Genomic DNA, 27,936 nt, shown 5'->3' with positions numbered 1-27,936 from the left:
CCAATATTTTTTTTATTTTTTGAAAAGAACATTAAAAACGTTAGCATCACACTGCCGTTTATTTTTTCAAGCAACGTGACATGAATTACAGAAACAAAAGTTTAGCACATAAGAAGAAACCTGTTGGTAAGTTCTACTCCCCTAACACAAAATATTGTAGTAAGAACAGCAGCAAGAACTGTGAGAATGATCCCACCCTCTCAAAAATACATATATAATCTTACATCATCAATATCAAATGCATTATCTGTTATACTCTGTATTCCTTTATGAACACACTCTTGAGGGAGATGGTGCTGTTGCCTCATCTGGATTCTTTCAAAGACTCGAGTGGTAAAATTGCATTCACAGTTTGGTTCTGAAAAACTTCCCTCATAAATATCTCAATGGCTGGGCAATGCATATAATGGCAGATGACATGCTGGTGTAGACTTCAACAGAGCCTCCTGACTGCATGCCATCTTGACAGATATAGCTAGTACTGTGCAGGGACAAATATACAGTTAGTTTTAGTTCTACTTTACTGAATTCAAATCTTCCTGAAATTCATGAGACAAGAAGGCAAGAAGAACCCACTCTCAACCATGACTGTTTATGGCATGAGTGCCCTGGATGAACTGCACCAGTATAAGGCATGAGGTATGTTCTGGAGTGCATGTGCACCATGGCTGTGATGTGTGCCTGTGTAAAGGCTATGGGACCCTCCCAGGGCCACTGGGGTTGCCTGCTCTACCTCTAGATTACAAAGCAGGGTCTTTCTATGCTGATGCAGGCAGCCCCAATCTGGATGCAATAAAGGTTATTTGTTATGCACTGTTTCCAGGCAAACATGGGCTTGGCCAGTGCTGGGACAGTACAGAATGAGAAGCACCCCCCCACACACACACACTAACCATTGTTAAAACGAGGAGTAAGGTTGAGAATGACAGAGGAATAAAAAAAGTTATCATAAATCATGAACATGGGAAATCAAAATCAGGAGAATTCCTTGCATTCAGAGTCTAACCTTTTCACTCTTTGCCTTTGAGTGTATGAAAACTGGAGTTGGGGTGAGGAGTGGTGTTATAGCCCAGGTAGATCTTGCCCTTTTACATTAATGTAGGGCCAGCTACACCTACACTAATCCTTACCTTGATCCTTAACAGAAAAACAAAAATGGTCTCAGATCAGTGTGAAAGGCAACATCCAACACACTCTATAGAATTTGCAGTGTCCTTCATATTTCCATCTGAAGCATAACTGGTACAGTCCACTGTGTACTGTGACTGCAAGCGTTAGCATGCTTACATGCCATATGAGGTAAATAACAGCAGGTACCATCACAGAGAAACCTCCCACCTCAGGAGTACATGTAAAAATAGCCCATTTTGTTATACGCTATCTTTTATGCTAGTATGAGCAGAGGATGGGGGGGGGGGGGGGGGGACAGGCACTGAAGTACTACTGCATAGCTGAAACATTTAAAGACAAGAAAAGAAAAAAGAAACAGGAATAAGACAAAGAACAGAATAAGCAGAAAGACAGTCAGTAGTGGAACAGATTGGAATATTGAGGCTTACAGAAAGACTGCTTTGCTAATTAACTAAAAATCACATCACAGACTACTTTAAGATCATTATTACATCTTCTTCATCATTATCATCATTCAATCTTTCACTTCAGTTCTATTTACATCAATTCCAACACTAAGCAATAAAAGCCTTTCTTTGAAAACTTAAGTCAGCTATTCAGTTAAATCAAGGTATTTTTTTCATAAAGAATAGGCACTTTTTGCAAATTATGTATACTGTGAACTGTGATCTTCAATTATGTATATTGTGTACTGTGATCTTCTTGTTCAGCCATTGTTTGTTTGAATCCTTTTGTGAATATTTGACTCCAAATGTCCAAGCATCTGAATCTTGGATCTCATTGGCTCCAGGCTAACAAGCATTCTTCTTACTGTCCTCTGATTGGCTACAGTGCTTGCTTGTTACAGAAAAAAACAATCTAGGCAGCAGGGAGAGTTCTTGCACTCTACTCTTTTGGCACTTGTTCCTATTGGTTGCTGCAATAAGTCAAAATAAAAACAGAGATTTATTAACAGAGATTTTTTAATTGTCTCTTTCAAAAGTGCTTGAGTGGCGTCATGGATGTTGTGCGTGTACACGCCACACTGCCATATCCCAGTTTCTGTTCTGGCAGTTGCACTGGCAGTGTGCAGGGGGGCTCCTGGACTTCGTTTCCCAGAGTTCCAAAGTACCAGGCCAAGAGATCAACATTCTGAAAAAAGATGGGAGAAATATATTTTAGTGAGATTTGGGGTTTCAGAAAAAGAGAATGCAACACTCTAAGCAAATATTAGACCTGTCATAATTTTGGGGAGTTCTTTCTTTTACGGAAGGTCAATAAAAGAGCTTTGTATAATACGGAGTACATGTAGTGAAACTTGAGTCAACCCACCATCTATGAGTCTGCTAATGTAAAATGTACTGAGATCAGTGGTGTTTTGTGGGCTCATAGATGAGCATCTGGTCTGTAGTGAATCTGCCATCAGGAAAAGTAAAGATTTTGTGTCAAGCACAGGAGCCACACTGACCTCACATAACACGATCATTCAGCTGTAATGTGAGCACTACTGTATTATGGAAATCAATACGAAGCATCCAATGCATTTTCTTCTGTCTGTGGGACTGTGTATAACTGCACTGTGACATTTTCTCATGGCTTCTTTAATTTAAAGAGGGTTAAGTGTCTATAAAGATAAAGGCAAATGGCCAAGATGACATGCAGTAACCTTGTAAGCGAGAGTGTGGGTTCGATTGAGAATGTGCTTGTGTGCTTTTGAAAACCTTTGCACAAGAGAGATAGAAAGAATACAACTTTTAGACACATATAGCTGATTGCCAGGCATAACAGTGTACTTGCTCTGTGTGTGTGTGTGTGTGTGTGTGTGTGTGTGTGTGTGTGTGTGTGTGTGTGTGTGTGTGTGTGTGTCTGAGTTTGTGTGCGTCAGCAACGGCCCACTAAACATGATATTTCAGCACAAACAAAATCCACACTGACTGAAAATGTAGTTACCATTCCAAATTATAATGACGCATGGCCACCCTGAATTGATTATTATTAAATGTCACCTATAAAACAAAGAGCAGAGCTCAATTCACCTCTACACTCCTCCATCTTTTCCTGTGACTAATATCCTACTATTTTCTCTCATTATTGAGCTGCTGTTGGTGAGAGTGATTCCAAAACATGCAAACAAAGCTGCAGGGTAGTGAGAGCTGTCTGCTCTTCTGGGGGATTGGCAACATTCTGGGTGATTGAGAACATGCTGGGGGACTGGGAACATTCTGGGAATTTGGGAACATTTTCGGAGATTGGGAACATTCTGGGGGTTGGGGAACAATTTGGGGTATTGGGAACATTCTGGGAGGGTTAGAAACATTCTGGGGAATTGGGAACACTCAGGGGGATTGGGAACATTCTGGGGGATTCAGAATATTCTGGGGTACTGGCAACATTCTGGGGGTTTAAAAATATTCTGGGGGATTGGGAACACTGGGGGATTGGGAACATTCTGGGGTCTGGGAATATTCTGAGGGTTTAGAAACATTGTGGGGGATTGGGAACATTCTGGCAGATTGGGAAATGATGCCACCTGCTTGCAGACAGAGCTATAGCTCTGATTCCTCCTAATGCAGTGCTGTTTACTCATTTTTAAACATTGGTGGGGAAAAAAGATGCATTAAAAACCTGGTCTGACTTCCATCCATCAGTGGTTAGCCATTAATACATTTACGTCATGAAATCTCAACTGCAGTCATATCATCGAATCACACAGTGATCATGTCACTACATTGCAGTTTAAAGCTCTCCATCAAACTGATCATTGCTGATTTTCTCACCATATATAGTGTTACCATGTGTGAACACATTCATAGTGTTTTTACGAGGAACCTGCCAATACCAAGCTCGACTTGCAGTCTCTTGTCTCCAAGAAGCCATGGGTCTTAACCCTCACCCCTGCATTCAGACCAAGGTTGAGCATTCGGAGAAGGAATACTATGGAGGAATACAACAATGGTTTGTGATGGTTTATGTATGTCAGCTCATCTGAGTGAAGTCAGGCATCCAGCACCACAAGCAGAGCATGATCCCACATAATGATGTAGATGATGGATGAGCCAGCTCACTAGCTCCAGCAGTTGGGCATGTACTGATTTAGCAATAAATCGGGTGCAGAATTTGGCAGTAGTATTCTGGCAGAATTTACAGAACACACACTGACTGAACCGTTTACACTGTTACAATACCACAGAAAGATTGATTGATAACAAACATAAAATTACACTGCCTGGCCAAAAAAAAAGGTCACACACACTAATATTTCGTTGGACCGCCTTTAGCTTTGATTACGGCACGCGTTTGCTGTGGCATCATTTCCGCAAGCTTCTGCAATGTCACATCATTTATTTCTGTCCAGAGTTGCATTAATTTTTCCCCAAGATCTTGTATTGATGATGGGAGATTTGGACCATTGTGCAAAGCCTTCTCCAGCACATCCCAAAGATTCTCAATGGGGCTCAGGTCTGGACTCTGTGGTGGCCAATCCATGTGTGAAAATGATGTCTCATGCTCCCTGAACCACTCTTTCACAATTTGAGCCCAATTAATCCTGGCATTGTCTTCTTGGAATATGGGAAGAAAAAATCCATTGATGGAATAACCTGGTCATTCAGTATATACAGGTAGTCAGCTGACCTCATTCTTTGGGCACATAACGTTGCTGAACCTAGACCTGACCAACTGCAGCAACCCCAGATCATAGCACTGCCCCTACAGGCTTGTACAGTAGGCACTAGGCCTGATGGGTGCATCACTTTAGCCGCCTCTCTTCTTATCCTGATGTGCCCATCACTCTGGAACAGGGTAAATCTGGACTCATCAGACCACATGACCGTCTTCCATTGCTCCAGAGTCCAATCTTTATGCTCCCTAGCAAATTGAAGCTGTTTTTGACAGTTAGCCTCACTGACAAGTGGTTTTCTTAAGGCTACACAGCTGTTTAGTCTCAATCCCTTGAGTTCCCGTCACATTGTGCATGTAGAAATGCTCTTACTTTCACTATTAAACATATCCCTGAGTTCTACTGTTGTTTTTCTACAATTTCATTTCACCACACGTTTAAGTGATCGCCAATCACGATCATTCAAGATTTTTTCTGACCACATTGCTTCCTCGAAGATGATGTTTCCTCACTGTCCTTCCACTTTTGAATAATGCATTGGACAGTTCTTAACCCGATTTTAGCAGTTTCAGCAATCTCCTTACATGTTTTCTCTACTTGATGCATGCCAATAATTTGACCCTTCTGAAACAGATTAACATCTTTTCCACGACCACAGGATGTGTCTTTTGACATGGTTGTTTAACAAATGAGAAGCTACTCACTGCATCACTTAGGGTTAAATAACTTGTTGCCAGCTGAAACATAATCACCCATGCAGTAATTATCCAATGGAGCACAATTATCCTCTTACCTATTTGCTTGGTTAAATCCAGGTGGTGACCTTTTTTTTTGGCCAGGCAGTGTATTTGACCATATTCATAATTTGACCATATGACCATATGAAGGGGAAACTTTAAAAAGCCTATTACCTATGAAGCAACTCAGTAAGGAAGAAAAACAAATCAATCAAGCCTGAAATAGGGTGAATAAAATGGTCATGATGAACTGAAAATTGACCAATGTTCTCTGCTTGTCTGCCTGAATTTCCTCGCCCTGTGCTCCATTTGTAAAAACAGTCCCCCCACCACCTCTTGTATGACGCTATATTTAGTACCCCAGAACAAACTGTGCTATCCAGAACACAGCAACTTACCAAGCCTCACAAATAATCACAAGAGGAGACAGAAAAGACATCAGCATGCTCTGTCTCTCTCACACACACAGACACACACATACATGCACGCGCACACACACACACACGTCTTGCTGCCAATACCCATGTGAACCTCAGATACCCATGTCAGATAAAGAGATGGTCTGATGCAAAAACTTAAAAACTGTCTCTCACACACAGACAATCTGCTTCTGCTGTGACAGTAGGATGGAATTCTTCATTTAAGAGCAGTAATGAAATACAGGATAGCAATCTCTCTTTCTGTCTGTCCCTTCATCCATCTCTCATTTCTTCATGTGTTTCTCCATCTCTGCACTGATCAATTTAACAATGCCTCTGGGAGCCATTTCTCTCAGTTTGTCTTTGTCTCTCACTTTCACTATATGCACGATTGCTGATTTATAATTTTTGCTTTAGCTATAAATGTCTGGTTGTGTGTATGTGTAAGAGTCTGTGTCTCTGGTTTGTGACATGTTTAATCAGTCTGTCAGATTCTGCCTCTCAATTACTTAAGATGGCTTTATCATATTGTAATGCTCTGAGTTTTTGTGTGAGACAGAGAGAGTGAGAGGGATCGAGAGGTAGAAAGAGCAGAGACAAAGTGAGAGGTATACCCTTTCTGGGCTAATACTATATCATTGACACTCCCTTTCACCCTCAAGGTTGTCAGTGTGTATAGGCTATATGCCACACCCTAGCAATACAGGGACTTTCAAACAGGAGAGTTCAGGAGCAGGGAAGAAGGGAGAAAGAGAGAGGGAGATACAGAGAGACAGAGAAAAAGGAAGACAGCAGGAGAAATATGGAGAGATTAATAAAGAGTTTAAAGTTACCATTAACTGTGTGTGTAAAATTGAGATGATGGAAAGAATACCAGAACAAGTTTAGAAGAGCATCTGAGCATGTATATGGTATTTGTATTTAATTATATAAAATAAAGAGTGAGTGTATTTAAAATGTGTGTGTGTGTGTGTCAGGTTGCTAGCTAATTTGGCATGTCCTGGGATTAAGTCAATGGTGCAAAAAAAGCTTAAGAACTTTCTACACATGTACCACAATCATGCACGCGCACACACACAGAAGCACTAACGTATACATCAGTAGATGTATATCAAGCATAGAACGTTTGAAAACACCCACACTGACATGCATACCTAGAAACACATACATAAGCATATAGATCTTGGTTGATTCATTTGTCTTTTGTCACTTGAGCAGTTCCACCACATTCTGGCAAGTACTTTACGAAAACATAAGTTACACACTTAAATACACTTACAAAAATATTGAGCACACAAATACACATAAAACACTCATTCTCCCCAGCTTGAATGGACAGTATTTAAATGAATCTTATCTTAATGCTTTGCCATCATTCAATAAAATGATCAGTTCAAGATATTTAATATATATATAAATATATAAAATACTTAAAAATATTCCATAGCTTTGTTTTTTGGGGGAAACATTTTTCAAACTTGATTTCACTCTGTCTCAGAGTGCAGCTGACTGAGAGTGTCAGAAACCCTGTCGTTTGTCAGTAGAAGGAGTGTGAGCAGCCAGGGGCTTCACACGCCTGCGTGGTGTGGCTGCACTACACCGACAGGAGCAGACTCAGCTCTGCACCTCAGGGAAGCCCGTGTGTCATTCAGCGTCGCTCTCCGGCATTGTTGCAGTCAGCAGATCTGTGATGGCTGTTGCTTAAGGCACTGAGAGAATTTCGCAAGGCCTGACCCCAAAGTGCAAGTACTGTTTGACATCCTTATGCTAAATAGGTGCTTAGCAGAGATGTTTCTGTTTGGGTCATTCACACAGTGCGTACACACATACACATGCGAACAAACTGTAATGAAATGCCAGTTCACACATTAAACCTGAATAGGGTCTAGTGAGCCTCTCACCCCTCCTCCAATACAAGTGGTGCAGTTGCTGTCTATAACTTTAGTCCCCTGACTGACAGCAAAGCACTTCTGTGACAACACCACACAGTAGTGCATTTGGTCAGAACCACACACACACACACACACACAAACACACACACACAGTACAACCAACAACAACCAACACTGCAAATATTTATTCATGCACAGCAAAAAAGAGTCTTTCTTTTGCCTGTGCCCTAAGTGAATGAGGAATAAGATGAGAAGATCGGAAAATCCACTCTTCTATTGGTCTCACTCTCTCTCTTCCCTCCCTTAGAAACTGCAAATTCAGGTCTTTTTCCCATTCAGTTTTCTGTTGGGGTGTGAGGCATATAAAGCTCAACACATAAGAAAATAAAAGTGCTGCTTAAAGAGTGAGAGAAAGATTGCGCCCTTGCGTACATCTGTGCGAGAGAGTAAGAGAGAGGTAATTGTAGAAGATCCGGTCAAGACACCTCATAAAGCATGTCAGAGTATCACTGCTGTTTTTAACCTAGCACCAGAGCAACACAGACACCATGGCATTCTCAGAAACAAAAAGACGCCATGTCATGCACCGAAAGCGCATCTGTGTACACAGATGCACAACACTAACACACACAACACTAAACAGACGCACCTCTTCTATGTATGGCAAGGCAGGACACTGATAAGAATGGGAGACTGGAGAAAAAAAGTCAATAAGAAAAACCACCATGGAACGACCGTAGCTCAGAGCTGTGCCGTACCTGCTCAGTCCTGAAGGGCCACACCACTGTACAGCTCAGTGGCTTCCCCATTCTATCACAAGTGATTCAGCTCACGTCAGGTAAGTTGTGTTTGTAAAAGGGTTTTTGTTGCTGTTGTTTTTATGCTTCTGTGAGTGGGGTTTGGCCTTCTCTTTTGAGGAGGTACATATTAAAGAGTTGGGTTAGAGAGTGTCTCCTCCAACAGAGAAAAACACAGGCCTTATCCAGAGGGAACACAGACCTTGGTTTGGCTAGTGCAGTTTACCAGCTATGCAGCCTCAGAGACGTTCTGTCTATTAGTAAATGGGCCTGCCAAAAGATGCAGGCCCATTTACTAATGGTGTCTTTATAACTGCAGGACTCCAGTCCCATAGCACTCGCCTCCTCTTTCCAGCTATTTAACCAGTGAAGGCAGCCAGGACCTTTTCGATGAGATCAGATTGTCATTACTGTAAATCTATTGAGCACTGTGCTGCATGTTAAAAACAAGTTCATTTAACTTTCCAGCACAAAGGCTTCTTATCGGTCCTTTATTAGAAATAGTAAAAACCACAGACATGTAGTCATAAAGTGAATGAATGGAGTTAGGAGGCTTCTATGAACAGAAGCTAATGGTAGGTAAAGGCAGTTCTGGTTGATTCAATGTAAGTGTGTGTTACGCAACTCAGCCTCTGGTTCAGGGTGTTCTTTTATCTGACTCTGACAAGATTTAACCAGTACCGCCCAGAGGGATTCATAGAACATATACAAGGATTCACAGAACATACATGGTATACAGAGTACACACACACACACACACACACACACACACACAAAGCACTCCTGTTTCACAGATTACATGTATATGTACACATTCTCTGTCTGTCTCTCCGTCTTTCTCTTTCTCTCTCTCTATCTATCTACTTGTGTCAAACATACACACACACATACACCACCACACACTCAATGTATGGCCATGCATGTGAGCATAACTAGATCAAAGCCACTTAAGGTGAAAAAAAAACTGCCTGGTGAGGTTCAGAGGCTTTATTGTACGTGTGTTGATCTGTAGTGCATGTCGGGCCTGCCCTATTACTAGACACTGTACTCCCTCTCAATTTTCAGCAACTTCTGTGTACTCAATTTCCTCTCTCTTTCTGCTTCTCTCTGTCTCTCTCTCTCCTTCCCCCCTCTCTCTCTCTGTCTTCTCAGTCTTTTTCTCTCTCTCCCTCTCTCACTCACATGTATGTATACATGCAAACACACACACGCACATATATATATGTACGTACACACATGCATGCACACTGGCTGTGTTAGAAATGCCTCCTCAGTTGCATATAATAAGGCTTTGCTCTCTGGATGCCATAAGCTCTTTACCCAGGAACTGACATTATATGATTCGCCACCCTTGCCATACTGAACACCTCTGACACGTGGCACAACTGGGACTCAAACCTAAATTCTGTCTGTACAATACTCCTCAGCATGGCAACATCCTCTGGATCTCTCTTAGAGTAAGTTCAAATGGCACAGAGAACATGGGCTATAACAGCATTCTAAGTCTCTCCTTATCACCTGGAAATGCGGTCTACTGTTTTTCTAAACTGGATATTACAAGGTGATATTTTTAGATTCATGAAAGGGAACTGCACTTCTGATAAGGTCACGAAGACACAGCCAGCAGCAACCCTAAAAAATTATGTAAAACAGGTTACAGACAGCTTTAGTCTGCAAGAGAGCACTTAAACTTTAGTTTACAACATTTAGTAATTATTTTACCAAGTTAAAAAGAGGTAAGCACATTATATTTCCAGTTACTATATTAAAAGTTTCCTGTAGACTGACAGGATGTTAAGGCAGGACTTTGCCTTGATGCAGGACTTTGCCTTGGTACAATCGTGTATATCTTGAGAATCTGATGTGTCTCGCAGCATTACATATAACCATGTGTTTGTGTAGTCTGCACAAAAGAAAATGTGTGCCCATATGTGCCTGTGTGTGAGTGCAGGGAGATCTGATCTCTGGATAAAATATCTCAAGAGAGGGTCCTGGCTTGGAGGCTTGGGGGGGTTGTGTGTGTGTGTGTGTGTGTGTGTGTGTGTGTGTACGTACATGTGTTGGTGGCATTGGGGGATGGGAGATTGTGAAGGGCTGATGAGAATTGTGTAACTCCACAGAAATAGAGAAGTTTAGCAACAACAGGAGTTGCAAAAGGAGGGGAATGAAGTAAAATTAGGGACCAAATGCAGCTGTTCTCTACACTGCTAGCTACAAACATGCAAATCAAAGATATGAGTAGAAAAGTACATTTTTGGATCCATTCCTAAATGGTAAAAACATATGAACACAATGAAAATGCTTAAGATTATATGAACAGAAACAGAGAGCAAAAGTAGTAGTGAACGAGTAGTGAAAATAAGAAAGGATGAGAGAGACAGAAGAGGAATAAAGAGGAATTATGACCTAGGTGATTTCTAATGTTTTTCTGATGTATTTGACTCTGGTGTTAGAACACATGTACCCACTGTGGAAGGTTAACTTCATACCCACACAAACACAGACATATACACACATGCTGGACCATCAACACACTAATGTCGCCTCCACCTGCCAGCAGAAAATAAGAGCATGTGGCTACATGCCCATCCCCAGCCTCACACTCTTATCTGTCCATCTTTCTTTCCTCTTTACCTCACCTTGACTACTATGAGGCCTGTTGGGTCTGCTCTTACTGCTGCATACACAAAAACACACACACACACACACACAAGCACTCACACATGTTAAAACACACAGATCTGAGACGTAGGAGGAAATCTCTCAGGTAAGCATGGCAGTTACACTAACATTCGGTCCACAGAGCAAAACCACACACACCAAACACAGCACAGTCAGTATGAACCCCTGAGATGCAGTGGGTGACTGGTCACATCAGTACTCCCATGCACTAGCAGTGCTGATCCTCTCCCAGCGAGCTCAGCAGAACATGGGTGAGCACAGGAATGGCAGAAAATAAAAATGGATGGGGAGAATAAAGGAAGAAAAAAAGAGGCCAAAAGACTTTAAAAATAGATTTCCTAGTGAGACAAACTCAAACGGAAGGAAGAGAGGAGAATGACTGGAGTGAGTTACCGGGGAAACACAAGGGTGAAGGAGGCAGGCAAGGAGAGCACGAGAGACAGACTCTGCAAGAAAGGAGAGCGGCGTGCTTATATGCATTGCTACAGCAACCATGCGTTTCCTAACTCCACTGCCGCACAAGCAAGGAGAAACCAAAGTTCTTGCTATCCCCTCCCTTTCTTTCTCACTCTCGTTTTCTCTCTTCCTCCATCACTCATTTCTGCTTTCTTCCCTTTGCTCAATATTTGCTGTTATCCCCAGTATTTGCTAAAACAGTCCGTCACAGTGAGTTATGCCACCTCTACAAGCCTGTTCTGTACACTGGTGGCCATTGTGTCTCGCTGTGTGATGGTGTGAGAGTGAAAGTTAGCTCAGCCCTTAGTCTGTCGAAACTGAATCAATTTGGCCACAGACAAGTCAACAGGACGGAAGTGTCCAAGGTTTCCATAATGAACAAAACAATGTATGGAGGAATATTTGAGAGGAGAGACTCTCAATGACCTGTCAACTGACATTTCCAAACTTACAGGATTACTACAGGATGCAGTACAATAAATCTCCCTTTCTTTCTCTAAAAGGGGATTAAGTAATCTTTCCATTTGATTTAAAATCCTCCCATTTCCCATCTCACACTGCAGTAAATGAGAGATTAAGCGACAAAAGAATACCTCAGGGCACTGATGCAATTCTCACACAGATGCTTGCACACACATGTACGCACCTGCACCCACACCCTCATCCATGCACGCATGCATGCACAAACACATGCATGCACTCTCTCTCTCACACACACAAACACGCACATGCACCAACACACACCCATGCATGCACGCTCACACAACGTAATCAAAGAAACAAATATTTATTAAATGCGGCACAATAACCACACACACAGTCCTTCCACCTGCTGTATTGTACCTGTATATGCTGATGCTCAAACCCACCATGCCATGCTCACTTGTGCTGAGCAAGCGATCGGGCAAATGGACAAATGGAATGACAGAGCTGGCAGATGAGAAGACTGATAGAGTAAGCCAATAAGCAATGCCAGGGAGGGGCAGGGCTGAGCAGGATTGTGGTTAGGGCTGCAGGTTGTAAATCATTGCCCTCTTTAAACAGATGAACACTCAATACTTGGCATTTTTACAGCACTGAAAAGCCTTTGAAGGAAACCACAAAACACTTTAAGGCATTTTTAAAAAAATCACATTTTAACAACCTGGGACATAGAGACATGTAGAGAAAGAGGGAATGCTATGTAAACACACAGTGACACATGAAGACCAGTATTCATTTGCGCATATACTGAGGAGCATACATTCACATATTTTTATATTACCATGTGACTATCTCAATGTTAATCTGACAATATTGACAGCAGACAAGTACTAGTCTAATAGTACACTGGGAAGGACAAATTATGTAATTCGCATTAACACACTGTGTTTAGGTTCTCATAATTGGGGATTTGACAAAGTGTCTTCAATTGTAGCACGAGACAGGGACAGTAAACAGTACACAGCACACTCTCCAAACTGACACACATACAGGGGTTTGTAATAATGCAACACATGTAATGGCATTATGTATCAGGTTCCAAAAAAGTAACTGAACTCCATTAAAAATACAGGAAAAAGGCAGTAATTAGAAAACTGGTCCATTTTAAAGATATGGTGATTGCTGGCATGATTACAATTGAACCCTTTTGTTAATAGTTCTAAACAAGTGAACAATTCCTATGACGACTTGCACTGCAACAGCAATGTTAACATAGGATTGCGCTATTTGCTTCATATCGCTTTGTACATGTTAACTAAAATTTTCCTCTTCTTATGTTGCGCAGCTATTATCAGATCATAAACTGCTTACACTCTAGTTATAATGTGGTGCGGGTGAAGAACCCAGCATGCTATGCAGTTTCTAACGAAAGGACTGTCTTTGGCAAAATGTTTAAATAGATGAGTCCATGTTCTCCTACTGCGAGAACTAGAACATTCAGAACAATCATTCTAACAAAGTTCCCCAGGTTTGCTATGAAGAACTTTGCTCTCGTGGAGCCCACCAGCTGGACAGGAGTGTAGTGCCGCGTGTTCTGCAGTTCAGGCCTCCTCAGCTGTGCTGGACTGCTGGGGAAGGGACATGGTTATGTGGACAACATTCAGACAACATCTGCTGGGTTGCTCATCAGTCTCCACAAAGAGAATACCAGACAACACCAGAGAACACCAGAAAATACCAGAAAATGTGAGAGCTTGTTGGTGGCCATACTGGCTGGCACTGTAGGGGACCAGTGTTCTGATATCTAGTCAGTGGGTTAAGTACTTCATAAATTACAGAAAGTAATTTGAATTAGGTTACAGATTCATTTTTAATAGGTAATCAGTAGTAACAGAATATATTTTTAAATAACCCTCCAAACCTGCACACAGATATATATACAGACACACCAAAATACCCACAGTAGGCCAATTCAGTTCAAATCAATTCAAAGTGTGAAATTTAGTGTAAACAAGCAGAAATAATGGACAGTGCATTTAAGTGTTTAACTTGATTCCATCTCTTGATGTAACATATCATTACATCCACACAGAAAAGCCTAGCCTCCCACATTACTGCTGTCACTTGAAAGCTTTTGAATTAAAAAGCTCCACACGTTCTTCTGTGCATGCCTGTCTTTCTGAGACGACTAAGTTGGAGAAAACAGAGACGGTATTGAAGTCCCATGCATCCTGCCTATTTGCCATCAGCACAAGATGCCGTGGGGTTGTTATGCTGTCAAACTAAAGTTAATGAAGCTGGTCGTGGTCTTTCTCTCTGTCCTTTTTTTTTTTTTTTTGTTCAGTTCACACACATTTCCTCACAGTGGAAATAATGTAATTTATCATGATTTTAGTGTGATCAAAAATACAGGACTTTTCCCCACAATCTGCCTTTACCTCTTGACTTGGTATAATTTAATAAAACCCTGTTTGGCAGATCAGTTGGTGTTTTGGCTTTAATTAGTAAACATGTTAAACATGGCATTCTTCAAAGACTTGCACTTGTGTTCATTTAAACTGTCAGTTATCGCCATGATAGCTGAAACCATGATAATTTTGTACTGTTATTACACTGTGAAAATTACATCATTTTGGACTGTTATTACACCGTGACAAGACACCCATCTCTCTGTCTCATCTCCATCTACATGTCTTGTCCTACATCTACATATTGTGCTTCAAGGACATTCAACGGCACCAAATTTTAACCCGCTTTTAACCTTCATTTTTAAAGGAGCACTGCGTATTGTCTGAAAAAGTGTATTATACTTAAACACACAAATCTGCCTTACATCTCTAATGCAAGTGTTTTCTCCATAGTACTTGTTCCTTTAGAACACAAATAGCTAATACCTTATCAGGAGACACTGTATGAAGTATAGCATCATTGTAAGCTTCCTTTTCTTTCCATCTTTTTTGTTGCTAACTTCTGAAATCACATTCCCCCGCTTCCCACATCAAGCTTTTGCTTTCAGAAAGGCTGAAGGTGTTTTGCTTGGTTTTTTTGTTTGTTTGTTTTTTTCCTGTGCTAAATCAGATTCTATCTACATCTACACATAACTGTCATTAACATTAAACACACTAACTGATGTTGGATTTGTAACAGGGTAAGTGAACCCAATGTCCCAGCAGACAGGGTGGTGCACCAAATGACCCAAACCTTCTCTCCCACTAGACCACAAGACGCTGGACTATGCATACATTAGTTTGTCTCAGGAACACATATTAAATAGCCTAATTTAATCCCCTTCTCCTCTCTCTTTCATCCCTCCTGTGCCCCTGTTCCTCTCTTCTCTTGAAGACCATCTTATTTTTGCTTTGTGGCCATTAGATTTGGGTCCTTCAGGACTGGGAAAATGACTCACTAAGGGTTTAATCACAAAAGTACTTAATCCAGTGAAACAGTTTATATGTGGTATGGTAAACAGATTATTAAGAGTATGTTTAGGATACTTATAAGAAAGGAAGTGTCCTAAACATAAACCTTACACTAAATAAGCAGTCAACAGTAATGTTACATTATTATAACTATGATGATTATTCCATTAAAGTGGCTTTGTGCAATTTAGTGGCTCCTTTATAAGAAGCACATCCTATTTACTAAGTTGAGAATTTTAACTGATTTTTTAGGTTATTCTTAAAATGAAATCAAGGTCTCTTGATTATTAGCACCTAGGATTCTAAGCCATACTAGACATATGTCATATTTAAACATTTTCACAGAAAAATGCTAATTCATTTCTCAATACCACCAGCACATATGTTTAAGATCACATACAGTTCAGGTAGTGCGATCAATCAGCTATACTGTTTCTAGTAGAAATTTTGTAACTCACAGGTCACCTAGAGCGCCTCACCACTGTGATGTTCATTGTCAAGGGAGAATGATTAAACCTCAGACTGTATAAACTATGAAGTGAATAATAAAGTGTGTCAGATTCTCAGAGTAACTGAGTGTTTGCCTGCTATGTGTGTGTTTCTTGCAAAGAAGAAAATCTAAATGGTGGTCCACTGGAGAAAAAGTCAAAGAGAAAGCGAGACAGAGCCATTATAACCCACCGTGGAGCAGGACCACCAGTGAGACACACTAGCAGTGGGCATCTGAGTATGCATGTCCACACATTAATGCCCATTTGCAGCACATTCCATAAGTAACCAGACAGACTAATCATGGTTAACAAGACATGATTTTCATTTAACACGCATCTATCTGTACTCTAGCACCTTGAAATTATCAAGATAAAGTGTGACAGGTTAACTTTGAGGACATTAAATCGATGCTGCTTGAACTAGCTGACCTAGCCATTGAAAACCCCAGACATGGTAATGTTCCTGGTAATGTTCAGGTCCAGTGGCTGACTTGGCTACTCAAGAACATTCCACTTGAAAAACTCAAGTGCTTCAGGTGGTTCGGGACATATTCTGACTGTAAGATAATATGAGCCTGTGTGTGTGTGCGCGTGCATGTGTGTGTGTGTGTGTGTGTGTGTGCACGCATATATGTGTGTGTGTGTGTGTGTGTGTGTGTGTGTGTGTGTGTGTGTGTGTGTGTGTGTGTGTGTGCAAATGCAAAAGCCCAAATATGGCATAGCCTTCACCTTGCCTCCCATGTGCTGGTTTGTGCTGGCAGCAGCCTGCAATGCTCTGTCTGCAACACATCTGTCTGTGTGTCTCGCTCTCTCTGTGGAGGCATTCACCCCCCCTTGGTGCCAGTAGCTATGCCTGCATCTAACCACGACGGCTCTGGGCACACTGAAAAGACACACGTGGCACTGTTGCTGGAGGGTGGAGACCAGCCAGAGCTTTACAGTCTCGAACTCTGTGTGTGCATGTGTGTGTACTCATGCGTAGATTTGGAAGAAGTGCACGAGAGATGCTTTCTAGAATATCCTAGGGAAATGTGAAGGTACCATTTTACCAGATGTTATTTTAGCAGACAATATGTGTTACTTGCACTTTATAAATGCAATAAAATACTTTTCAGAAGCTTACATTTTCATATTTGTCAGTTATAGTGTAAATAATTATTCTCAATGCACTGTAAAGGAATTGTGCTGAAAGGGCCATATGTTCCAGCCAAACTCATTCAGAACGCCTCCTAAATTCCTTCGCAGTGTAGAGTATGAGTGTCACAACATCCAAAAATTACACTGAAATAATGAGGTATCCAACACAGATATACAACTATGTCCAATGCCTGCAGGATTGACTGCTGTGGACTGGCAGTTGCAAACAGACGAGCTGCTAAAGAAAATTACACAAGTTGCATTTGCACTGTTACTACTACAACATGGTTTGACTTACAGAAGAAGTTAAGAATCAGATTGACAGAGGGACAGAGTGAGCGACAAGCCAGAATGACACCGAGATTAAGAGCGAGAATTAAGAGAAGCATAGAGACCACACTGGTAACAGTTGTATTACACAACCACACACTGACACATCAAGAGTGTAAGAAAGCAAACACCTACACACATCAACCTCCTAAGCCCAGACATAGTTACTCCACTGGCATGCCTCTCTAGATCACTCCCTCCCTTTCCTGCTCCCTCTCTACTGCTCTCACTCTCACGTCATATTCTTTATTCCTCCTTCCCATTTCTCTTTTTCTTTCTATGTCCCCTCTTCTCTCCATCTCTCCCTCCACCTCTCTCTCTCTCCCCCTCTCTCATTTCAGATGTCGCCACAGAGACCCTATCTGGTGTCACTGGCTGGGAAAATCCCCACAATTGCCCTGATAATCGCTCCATCCCCAGTGCCGGGAAAATAAATATATATACACAGCTCAGACCATTTCCTCAAATACTGCCAAATGCGACATACCAATCTGGCCCAAACTCTCTCTTGCCTCTACCATCTGCCTGTCTCTCACCCTGTCTATCTCTCTCGATCCTACTCTAGCTCTCATACGCTATCTCTTTCTTACTCACCCTCCCTGTATCTCTGCCTCACTCTCTGTATCGCTACCTCTCACTGTCTCTTTCATCCTCCCTCGAATAGAGGAGGGAACACTTCCAACTTTTCATTCTAGCCCAAAAATCTATTTTTACCCATACTCTCCCACTGCGTTCGTATGCAGGGAGACGTTTTGTGAAAACGGGAGATAGAAAAAGAGTGCAGGAGCACCGAGTTCAGGCCGGCTGGAGCTGAAATGTGTGCACAGGCGCACACACACACACAAACACACACACACACACACACACACACACACACACACACAAACATACATACACTATGGCAAGTCAGGGAGAGGAGCCTTGAACAAAAGGATCATTTATTACGTGCAGAAAAGGGAGCTGGAGGTTGTGCCTGCATTGGCCCAACGCTGAGTTGGCCCCCTTTCAACATTCACAGCCAGTGCGCTACATTCCCTCCCAACGCCACAGCCACGCTATCGACTTAATGTGAAAAGCTCACACACTTGCTTACTGCTGAGAAAAGAGGCAGCATGACTGCTCTCCTTGCACTCAGGGCAGAAGCTGCCTTTTTAAGATAATCTGGGTTCCCTAACTTGAGCCCTGATGTTAATTTTCATATGAGAAACTAAAAAAAATTAAAAACCTTTAACTGCTTGAGTAACTCTTCTGAAGGCCATCCTTTGTTGTGACTCAAATAAACATTTCGCAGCTCTCAAACACCAAAACTGAATTTGTGGGACCCGCACAAGGCAAAACAGTGGGGAGAATCAACGACCGTAAGACATAGAGGACTTGCCATGGCTGTCTAATCGCTTCTGTTGGCAAGGCAAAGCTGAGTAGACAGGTGACATCTGTACCCTGCGGCGCCAGGTGGCCATGAATAAAATGAGTACAAGAGAGCAGCATAGCCTCATATAGTATCATTAGGCAATAGATCGTTTTCAGTCTTTTACCACACGCTGTTATTAGCTGCTGAAAAACAAAAGGCAGGCTGCAAAGGGATTGAAATGGAGTTGAACAAAGAACTGTGTGCCTGAAAAGAACTACATGATCCCGTGAAGCTTTATCCTATTTTTGTTAATCACTTCTTGATCAGGCTCATGTTAAAAGTTCAGAGGCACAATGGCACTGCCATTTGAGCAAAACCCAATGTATTTCACAGGACTTGAACTGTGAACTGAGAATACCACTTTTTTAATGAAGTTAGAGCGGCCCTTACCTGTACCATCTTTGCTACTGCTGCCTTGATGTGAACGCAGCTCCTCTGACTTGTAGAAGTCAATGCTAGCATAGGTGTTGAGGTTTGAAGCACTGCTGTTAGGACCTACTGTTCCTCCAACACCTCCGGCAGCTCCAGTACCAAAAACGGACGAGAGGTGTCGCGTTGCGGGTGTTTGGGTAGCAGTCTGCACATCTATGGAGGGGTGTGGGCTCTCCTTGTTTGCCAAGTCTAAGTCTATGTAGTTGAGCCCTTGCTCCACAGATGAAGCCTGGGTTGCAGGTAGACTAATTAGCCCAGAGCTGGAGGCGTACTGAGATGAGGTGTCAAGGGTGGTGCTGCTACCCCACAGCATGCCATCTAACCCAAGTCGGCGTGCCATGACTTGGGTGTGCTCACTAAACATGGACATGGAGGTAGAGGAGCTCACAGGGCATGAGGAAGGAGGCAGAAACGTTTCTGAGCAGTGACGGCGGCGCCCTTGAGGGTCTGCCCGGATGACCTTTGCCCCATGATCCGGGTTGAGGCCTTTGGATGGTGGAAAATCTAAATTAAGGCCCAGGGTGGGACTTATGGCTTCAGGTCTGTCAGTCAAGGTGGCTTTAGGTGAGGTGGAGCTGGTAGTGGTGCTGGAACTCAGACCGAAGGCCATTTCGGTGTAGTCTGCACACTCTACAGGAGAGTCCCCCGACTGAGAGACTGACACATGCCCACTATGCCCCATTTCTGCTTCAGGTTCTTCCTCGTTCTGAGGGGTTGATCTCATCTCACCCCAAGTTTTGGGCGTTGTCACAGGTGGAGTTGGGGGAGTAGGGAAAGAAGGGAAACCAAGTGGCGTGAGAGACAAGGCTGAAGATGAAGGGGATGGAGAGGCTCCCAGCTCCATGTTGACATACTCTGAAGCAGAAGGTGGAGCGATAGTGGTAGAGGGGCTGCAAGAAAGTGGTAAGAACCCAGCAACACAAGATGATGGTCTGGGTAAAGGGCGAAGAGAGCTTGGAGGTACAGAGCCACCTTGCTTAAGTCCTTTCATTCCATTGGCTCCCCCTTTGATGCTTTTCTCACTCTTGAACTCAATACTGACATACTCACCTGGACTTTTGGGCTCAGGTGGGAGTGGGCTTTCACGGACTCTGGGCAAGGTATTGGCCTTTGAGACATCCACAAACAGGCTGAGAGGCCGGTTCCTCTGGCTCAGTCCCTGTTTGGCTGCCCCAGACCCTCCCCGCCTGTGCTGCAGGGCCCCAGCATCCTTCACACGAGCCCCTGCCACTGCCCGTGTAGCCTGGGTGAGCTTCTCCTCACCCTCTCCCAAACTCTCACTGCTGGCGGAACTAGACGAGTATGATGAGGAAGAAAGTGACAGATGCCGTCCCACCCTAAGTTCTTGACACTGAGAGGTGATTCTACTGTTGCCATGACCTCGACCATTACTGTTTCCACTGCCAGTACCCAGGCACTTTCCTTTCCCAGGACCATCCTCAAAATGGGTAGGAGTGTTGTGTTTATATGAGCGGGGTAGAGAGTAGTATGAATATACCATTTTAGGAGGAGGTTGCTGAGGGTGTTGGTTGGATGGTGCGAGGGACTCATGAGGAGGTGGCGTGCTGTTGGCAGAGCGTACACTGATAGGTGACATGTTCATATAATCACTGCCAGCTCTGCTGTCTGCACTGCTGTTGCCAACCCAGGCTGCTGGAACTCCACGCTGGTCTGGAGAACAGCTGCTGTTGGGGGACATCATCATGTAGCCATCTGTGCTAGCAGTGGGGAAACGGATCTGTTGAGGTGGAGAGATACTGTTGTTGGGAGTCATGGCCATGTAGTCATCAGTTGGTTTAGAGTCAGAGTCTGACACTGACATGGACAGTGAGTGAGACAGGGAGACCGGAGAAGCAGTTACTCCTGGCAACATGGACATATACCCATTGTCAACTGCTCCATTACCACTACCAGTTGATCCACCTGGCACACCACTTCCTGTTTCGCCTTTGGCTTCTGTAGCTATATCTAGATACCCAGTTCCAGCAGGAGTCGTTTCTGAGTCTTGACGTGAGCTGAAAGACTCGCGGCTGGTGCTTCGAGACATGATGGCATAGTCATCTTCCTCTGCCTCTGCCTCTCTTCCTCTGCGATGAGGAGCAAGCCTCTCCAGAGCCATGGGTGGCAAGGAGGCTCTTTTGCTCATGAGCCTCCGTTCAGCTTCACATTCACGGCTAGAGGAGCGTCGTAGCAGCCTTCTGGTCTGGGGCAAAGAGTTCTGTGATGGCAGTGATTTGGATGGTCCTCTCTGGGCCATGAGGATGTAATTGGCTGTTTCATCACCGAGAGATTGTCCACCTGAACTACCAGCAGACCCCCCCTGAGACAGCAGTGAGTGCTCTCCTGGACTGGAGCCATATTCATCTGAGGAACCACAGTCACTGAGGGAACCTGAAACAGAGGGCTGGCAGACAGGAATTTGACTATAGGTGCCCCCATTTCCACCCCCACCAGCTCCAGCTGTCCCAGCACCTATGCCGCCATACTCAGACCCTTGGCCTGAGCTAGAGGACACATTCTGGCCAGGTGAGGGGGCTGGGGTGGAGACAGACCTCGTCAAAGCATGCTGAGCCTTAACTGGAGTTGCAGCACGCACAGACGTAGACCTGAGGATCGGCGTGCTGGAGCAGGACCCGTTTGTGGTGGGACTTGAACTGGATGCCACGCCCCCTGACCCCACACTTACTCCCTCCTCTACTTTTCCTCCATCACTGGCAGTACGGGCCCTGGGAAAGCCATGCCGAGGTGTAGGGGATGCGTTGTTGCTACTACCACCTCCTCCTCCATTGCTCCCTGGTGGCTCTGTGCGTGGTCGTCTCATGAACCCCACCTGGCTGGGTGGAGGGTTGGGATGGTGACGGCGAGATGGAACACTGATTGGATTAGATGCAGTAGCACCTCCCCCTCCTCCTGCTGTAGCAGACTGTGACTTAGTGCGTTGGCGAAACTCTTCACTAAGTGCCTTCATGGCTTCAAGTAGCGTCTCATGCATGTTCTGTGCCACAACTGAGTCCTCCACCTGCATCCAGAACTCTCCAGGGCCCGTTACTGCCGATCTGCCCACCTCCACAAAGAAGAAATTCTCTGAGTGGCCACAACGCCTCACATTCATCAGCTGCAATACAACAGCTGCTGCATCTGAGTTGAGCTTGACAAAGTTGACGGTCTTATCTGTTAGGCAGAGGCGATAGATGCCCACTAGATTTTTGGCCTGGCCCAGGCCTTTGGGCCAAACCTTAACTTGCCAGACCTCCTTAAATGCAGGTCCTGGGGTGGGCACTCCATAGTCTCCAGCATTACCATCACATAGTGCTTTACCTGCAGAAGACAACAGAAAAAAAACTTACTGATAAACCTGATAAACATACATAGGACATATATAGGTTAGCTAAGATACACACACACACACACACACACATTTATATATTATATATATATATATATATATATATATATATACACACACACACACACACACACACACACACACACACACACACTTTATCAGCTGTCACAAGTTACATATGATGTTTGTATCAAGTATTAAATTTAATTTATCACAGGTATCACTACACATTTGCATTATTTTTAAATGCTTTGACTTTGTCCACAAACTAGACATGCTTCAGAAATACCAGACATGTACCAGACTGCAAATTTATTTCCTCTGGTTTTCAAAACTGCATGCATAATAGAGGGAGTGGCATCAAGAGGGACAAAGCTCATTTATACACAGCCTACACAAACACACAGACCACAGCTAACACACCTGCAGCCCTTAACTTGACAGAGGTAAGAGTCACACTCTTAGTCAAAAGCAAATATATGTCACATTTGGTCCTGATATCCAAGTAGACCTGCTGCTTGACATGCATTGCAATAGTCAGCACGTGCAACGGTAACTAGAGGCTCTCAGGAACAACCTGAAAGTTTGAAACCAGGAAGCTATGAAAACCAAAATGACCTTCCCACTCACCTCAGATGCAGTATGGAGGGAAGGGAGAGAATGCTATCATTTCTCCACCAATACAGCTCTTGCAGTTATGCAAGCCTGGTCCACTGATAAACAAGTTCTTAGGAAAACTCCTGAGCTCGCTGTTTTCTGCACGCACACTACAAGCACTGACTGACTTCACCACAAGGTACACCTCCATGTCCAAAAAGCTGCCACCCGCATGTTGCAGTTCAGTGCTGCACTTCCACCCCCACCATATTCAAATCCCACCTGCATGGAAAAGCCAGACTGTGCAGCACATTTCAGAGAACAACAGCAACAAGAAAAATATACAAGTTTGTGGGGAAAAAAAGCAAAAAGTTTAAACTAATTGCTTTGCAAATTTCACTTGAACTCTGCAGTAAAACAGAAGTATAGAAAAGGCATTTTTGTGATGACAGAAGCAGAGAAAATCTGCAATAACGCATTCTTATAATATACAGTCAGAGTGCATTCAGCTACAGCTGGATATCTACATGAGTTCAATGTATATATCATATTTATCACTTCTGGATTCATTCTAAAAGATTGATAGCTTATTTATTAAGTAGTCACTGTCCAGTTTTCTTCATGATAACACTTAGAACACTCCAATGTACATAGTCTTCTAGCACTACATGCCACCTTCACCTGTGTAAATGGTACACAGTAATGTCTCTTGTTCTGTTAAAGGTATTTAAGTGACGACCAGCACCAAAGAAAATGTTCAATAAGTGGAAAAAGCAAAATAAGCCAAAAGCAGTCACAGCAATACCTGAAAGGTTCTCTCTTGCTCTTTCTGCATACTGCAGGAGTTTTTGTGTAGTTGTGTCTTGTTATTCTGTATATAAAGAGGCATATCATTACATAAGTGCTCTTCTAAGGTCTGCCACCAGCTTAGATAATCATATAAATAATGTGCATTTATGTCTGAATGTTTGTGTCTGGCATGTTTGTGTGTGAGCTGTTTCATCATGTGTAATAACTGCAACTACAATGTAGCTGAACTATCTGTGCCTTTAAGAGATGAGTTGTGAGAAACTATTGTGCGCTGTTTGTTGACATAATATAATCAAAGCCATTGAGCTTTCGGAAGTTAATGTGTATGTGTTCTTCCTTCACTTCTTTGTCTTTATTATCTTCACACTGAGACTCGAGTGTATAAGAGAGTGAGAAACAGATCTCACTACAAAAGCATAAATTCACATTATCTTGTGTACATGTATGTGTTCATGCATATTTGTGTGTGTGCACGCCTGTGTGTTCAAAGGTTTCGTATTTTCGTATTTCGGTGTCTGAAAAAAATTTCAGAAACACACAATATTCCCAAATCCATTGTTTGTGTTTCTGTGCCACAGAACGTGTGTAGGACAGAACAGAGAACGAGACACAATCGCAACCATATAGAGGAGAGCTGACTGCGGTGCTCGACCACTAGGACATCACGCACACAACTCTGACTCACCCCTACATTGCAGCTTTCACAATGTTAGTGCACTCGCAAAATGCCAAACCTGATTCCAACAGAAGGGTGATATGTCAAGATATTTGCTGGTCCTCGCAAGGTCACATTAATATTTTATAGAAGTAGTGCTAATTTTTTTTTTTTTTTCAAAAACTGAAAAGAGGCAAAAGGGTTTTTACATCTAAGTGGTAAATTTAGGGGTAGGGTTTTAGTTGTTTCATTACCACACCACTAGCATCACTAAAGCCAATGTTCAATAATACATAACACTGCCTGTGTATGTGCATGCATTTAAGTATGTCTGTGTTGTTTGTGTGACTCTGAAGCTTGTAGACAACATTAGATGTGTTATGAAACAAAGGTACACACATATTTAATAGTCTGAGTCCACCCCTCTCACTTCCAGCTGAGCTGTCCTTAGACATACACACAGAAAAATATGATTTTAAAAACTTGCAGACAGACAGAAGGAAAGAAAACGATGAAGCAATATTGAGTGATGAGTGAGCAGACGGACAGAAACAGATACAGAGAAAGAGAAAAAGAGTGACTGAGAGAAAAAGGATTTTGTTAAATAATGGACAAATGCAAGTTAAAGTACAAGTCTGAAAAAGCAGATCTCTCTGACACACACAGACAGTTTCTATATGGTATTTTAAAAGAGCCTCTTGACAGCATGTGCTCTTTCTACCTAATGAATGCTTACTTCAAATCCATTTTGCATAAATACACAGCACTTCATGCTGGTATTGCTCTCTTCCAGTGCCTTTGATCTAAGAACACGCCGTGCCATAAGTTCCTCCTTTACAGAACACCACGACAGATTTCGCCTAGGAGCAACTGGAGCTAATCATAACCTGGGGGGGGGGGGGGGGGGGGCGCGAATCACATCTTAAACCAATCTTAAAATTGAAAACCTGTTTTCGCTGGTCATTTTAAAGAAAGTAAAAAGCCTGGCCAAAAATGCACCTACAAACCATAAAAAAACCCTACAAAAAGCAAATCATTTTGGATTCATATGCGTGTTTAAGAGTTATCATGAAGTCCTCAGTTATATACCATAGTGAGGTCATCACAAAGCTTACTAATATGTATGCTCTGCGACCAAAATGGACAAGTACTGAATATCAGTAATGATATATTTGTGTTATATATATGTGTCTGCTAAGCAACATAATATTAAACAGAGTACTTTTACTATCCTTAATGTGGTATAGATCAAATGTGTTTAGTATAAACACACAAACAGTATCTTATATCTTATAACTTAGTTAAAGAAACATGCATACACATATGCATTTGTAAGTGTTTTAAGGCAAAAATGTATGCATCAATTAAAGATTAATTATAGAATTTGCAAATTTCTCAAAATCCCTTTAATGCTCCCTTGAGGTAATGCATTTTGTTGATGAAGAAATTGTGATAAACTGTAATAGAAATCAAGGTCATGAATAAGTGATGTAATGGCAATCACATCATTGCCACTTAACATTTTACAATGTTCAGGAAAGAGTCTATGTAAATAGGGCAAAAACGATTCCTTGAAACTTGAGTGACTTGAATACTAAAAATCATTGATGCTAATTATTTGCATCGAAGTTTTGTTTAATACAAATAACTATGCCCCATAGACTCGCGCAAAATATTAGCAAAATATCTGGCAAACCGAAAACAGATTCAAACAGATTCAGTAGCTAAATACTAGGCTCGCTAACAACAAAAATGTGGGAGCATACCGCAGCATTAAAGCGAGGTTATATTGTATTCTAACACAGAAAGGCGGGAGGATAACATGAAGAAGCCAAAGGTGACTTTTTTAAAGGTATTTTTTGTGCATCGTCTTGAATCATTAGCAAGCGACAGAGAGGCTACGAATAAGCTCTTAGAATTCAGTATCTTCACAGAATTAAAGGTCGAGCAGGTTCTAGTGAAGGCGATATGTTTGAGTAAAGGCGAATTTGACATTTTTGGATCTGTGTATTAGGTATTTAAATAAAATGGACTGGAGTAAGTTACGTTACGTACAGTTATATTTCGAATGAATGAAGTGAATGAATAAAAAAATATCTTTTTAGGGAATCAACTTTTCTACACTGGGTTAATAAACTGCTCTGTGTTCTGAGAAATCTAGATGTTTTCAAAAACATTCTGGTTTCACACAAATGTTGTGTGAATTAAAATTAAATGCACTAAAATAGGCTTAGTTTTGACCCATATTGTTGTTTGCAATTTAAATACTAAAAATTATTTTCTGAAAAAGAAACCAATTAGTTCATTTTAAGAGAACTGACATGTTCTCTTGTATATTTACTATTGCTCTTTAATAAAGCAAATGTATTCCTTTTCTGTTTACTTAATCGACGGAGTAATCGGTAAAATACTCATTTACTAAAATAAAATAATCTATAGCTAAAGTGCTAATGTAAATCTCCACCATGCGCCATCTCTGCTGTATGTAAGAGACCTCCCCTGAATGGCCATTATCAGTACTGGAGTACTAGCAAATGCATTTTGCCTATGGACTGAAAGAAAGAGGAAATGAGATCAGATTTTTCCTTTGGTTCTTTCAACTTCTTCATGCACTCTATCCATTCTTCCTGTAGTGAAGGTACTTACAAACATATGGTAGTAAGTATTATTCACCCAAACAGAGGTGAAGGAAAATGCAGTCTAGCTTTTTTTTTGGCAACAATTTGTTACTTAAATTTAGTTCAGTATGTGAATGGAAACATGGCGACCCCCCCCCCCCCACACACACACACACACAGAGGGCACAGCCAACACAGCCCTAGTTCATATTGGTTCATATTGGATTTTACTAGTGTATTTCTGTGCGGCTACTCTGTGCTTGTTTTCCTCTTGTGTCTCATTGGCAGTAATAATCACAGCCACTGGCTTACATTAAATCTGTGATGATTAGTGCCCTGCCTGCACTACCTCCCTCTGCTTTGATGGCGGGCACACACATACACACACACACACACACACACAAACACACGCACGCATGCATGCACGCCTACACACACACACACACACACACACACAATCTCTCTCTTTCACAACACTTTCTTTCGTTTTGTGTATTGGGGCTTTAGAGCCTGTTTGTTCTGGTCACCTGATGATCAAGATTTGATGTCAGCTGG

General features: G+C 42.4%; 1 protein-coding gene across 2 annotated transcripts in view; it reads right to left on the bottom strand.

Moving 5' to 3' along the window:
* Positions 1–40: 40 nt before the first annotated feature.
* si:ch73-335l21.1 (insulin receptor substrate 1-B) overlaps positions 41–27,936 on the bottom strand; it is a 34,858-nt gene continuing 6,962 nt past the window's right edge. Inside the window, exons 2-3 of one of the 2 annotated variants that reach the window (XM_027031349.3) lie at positions 19,314–22,673; positions 41–2,262 (exon numbers count right to left, since the gene is read on the bottom strand). In XM_027031349.3, coding sequence (XP_026887150.2) covers positions 2,255–2,262; positions 19,314–22,673 — 3,368 coding nt within the window. In that variant the 3' untranslated portion in view covers positions 41–2,254. The other variant, XM_027031348.3, reaches the window with a different exon arrangement.

The sequence above is a fragment of the Electrophorus electricus genome, chromosome 13 (assembly GCF_041902795.1).
Source record: "Electrophorus electricus isolate QZ-2024a chromosome 13, ASM4190279v1, whole genome shotgun sequence".
In the NCBI taxonomy this organism is placed as follows: domain Eukaryota; kingdom Metazoa; phylum Chordata; class Actinopteri; order Gymnotiformes; family Gymnotidae; genus Electrophorus; species Electrophorus electricus.
Note: the sequence above shows the minus strand (reverse complement) of the source record. Positions and strands in the feature narration are given on the sequence as shown.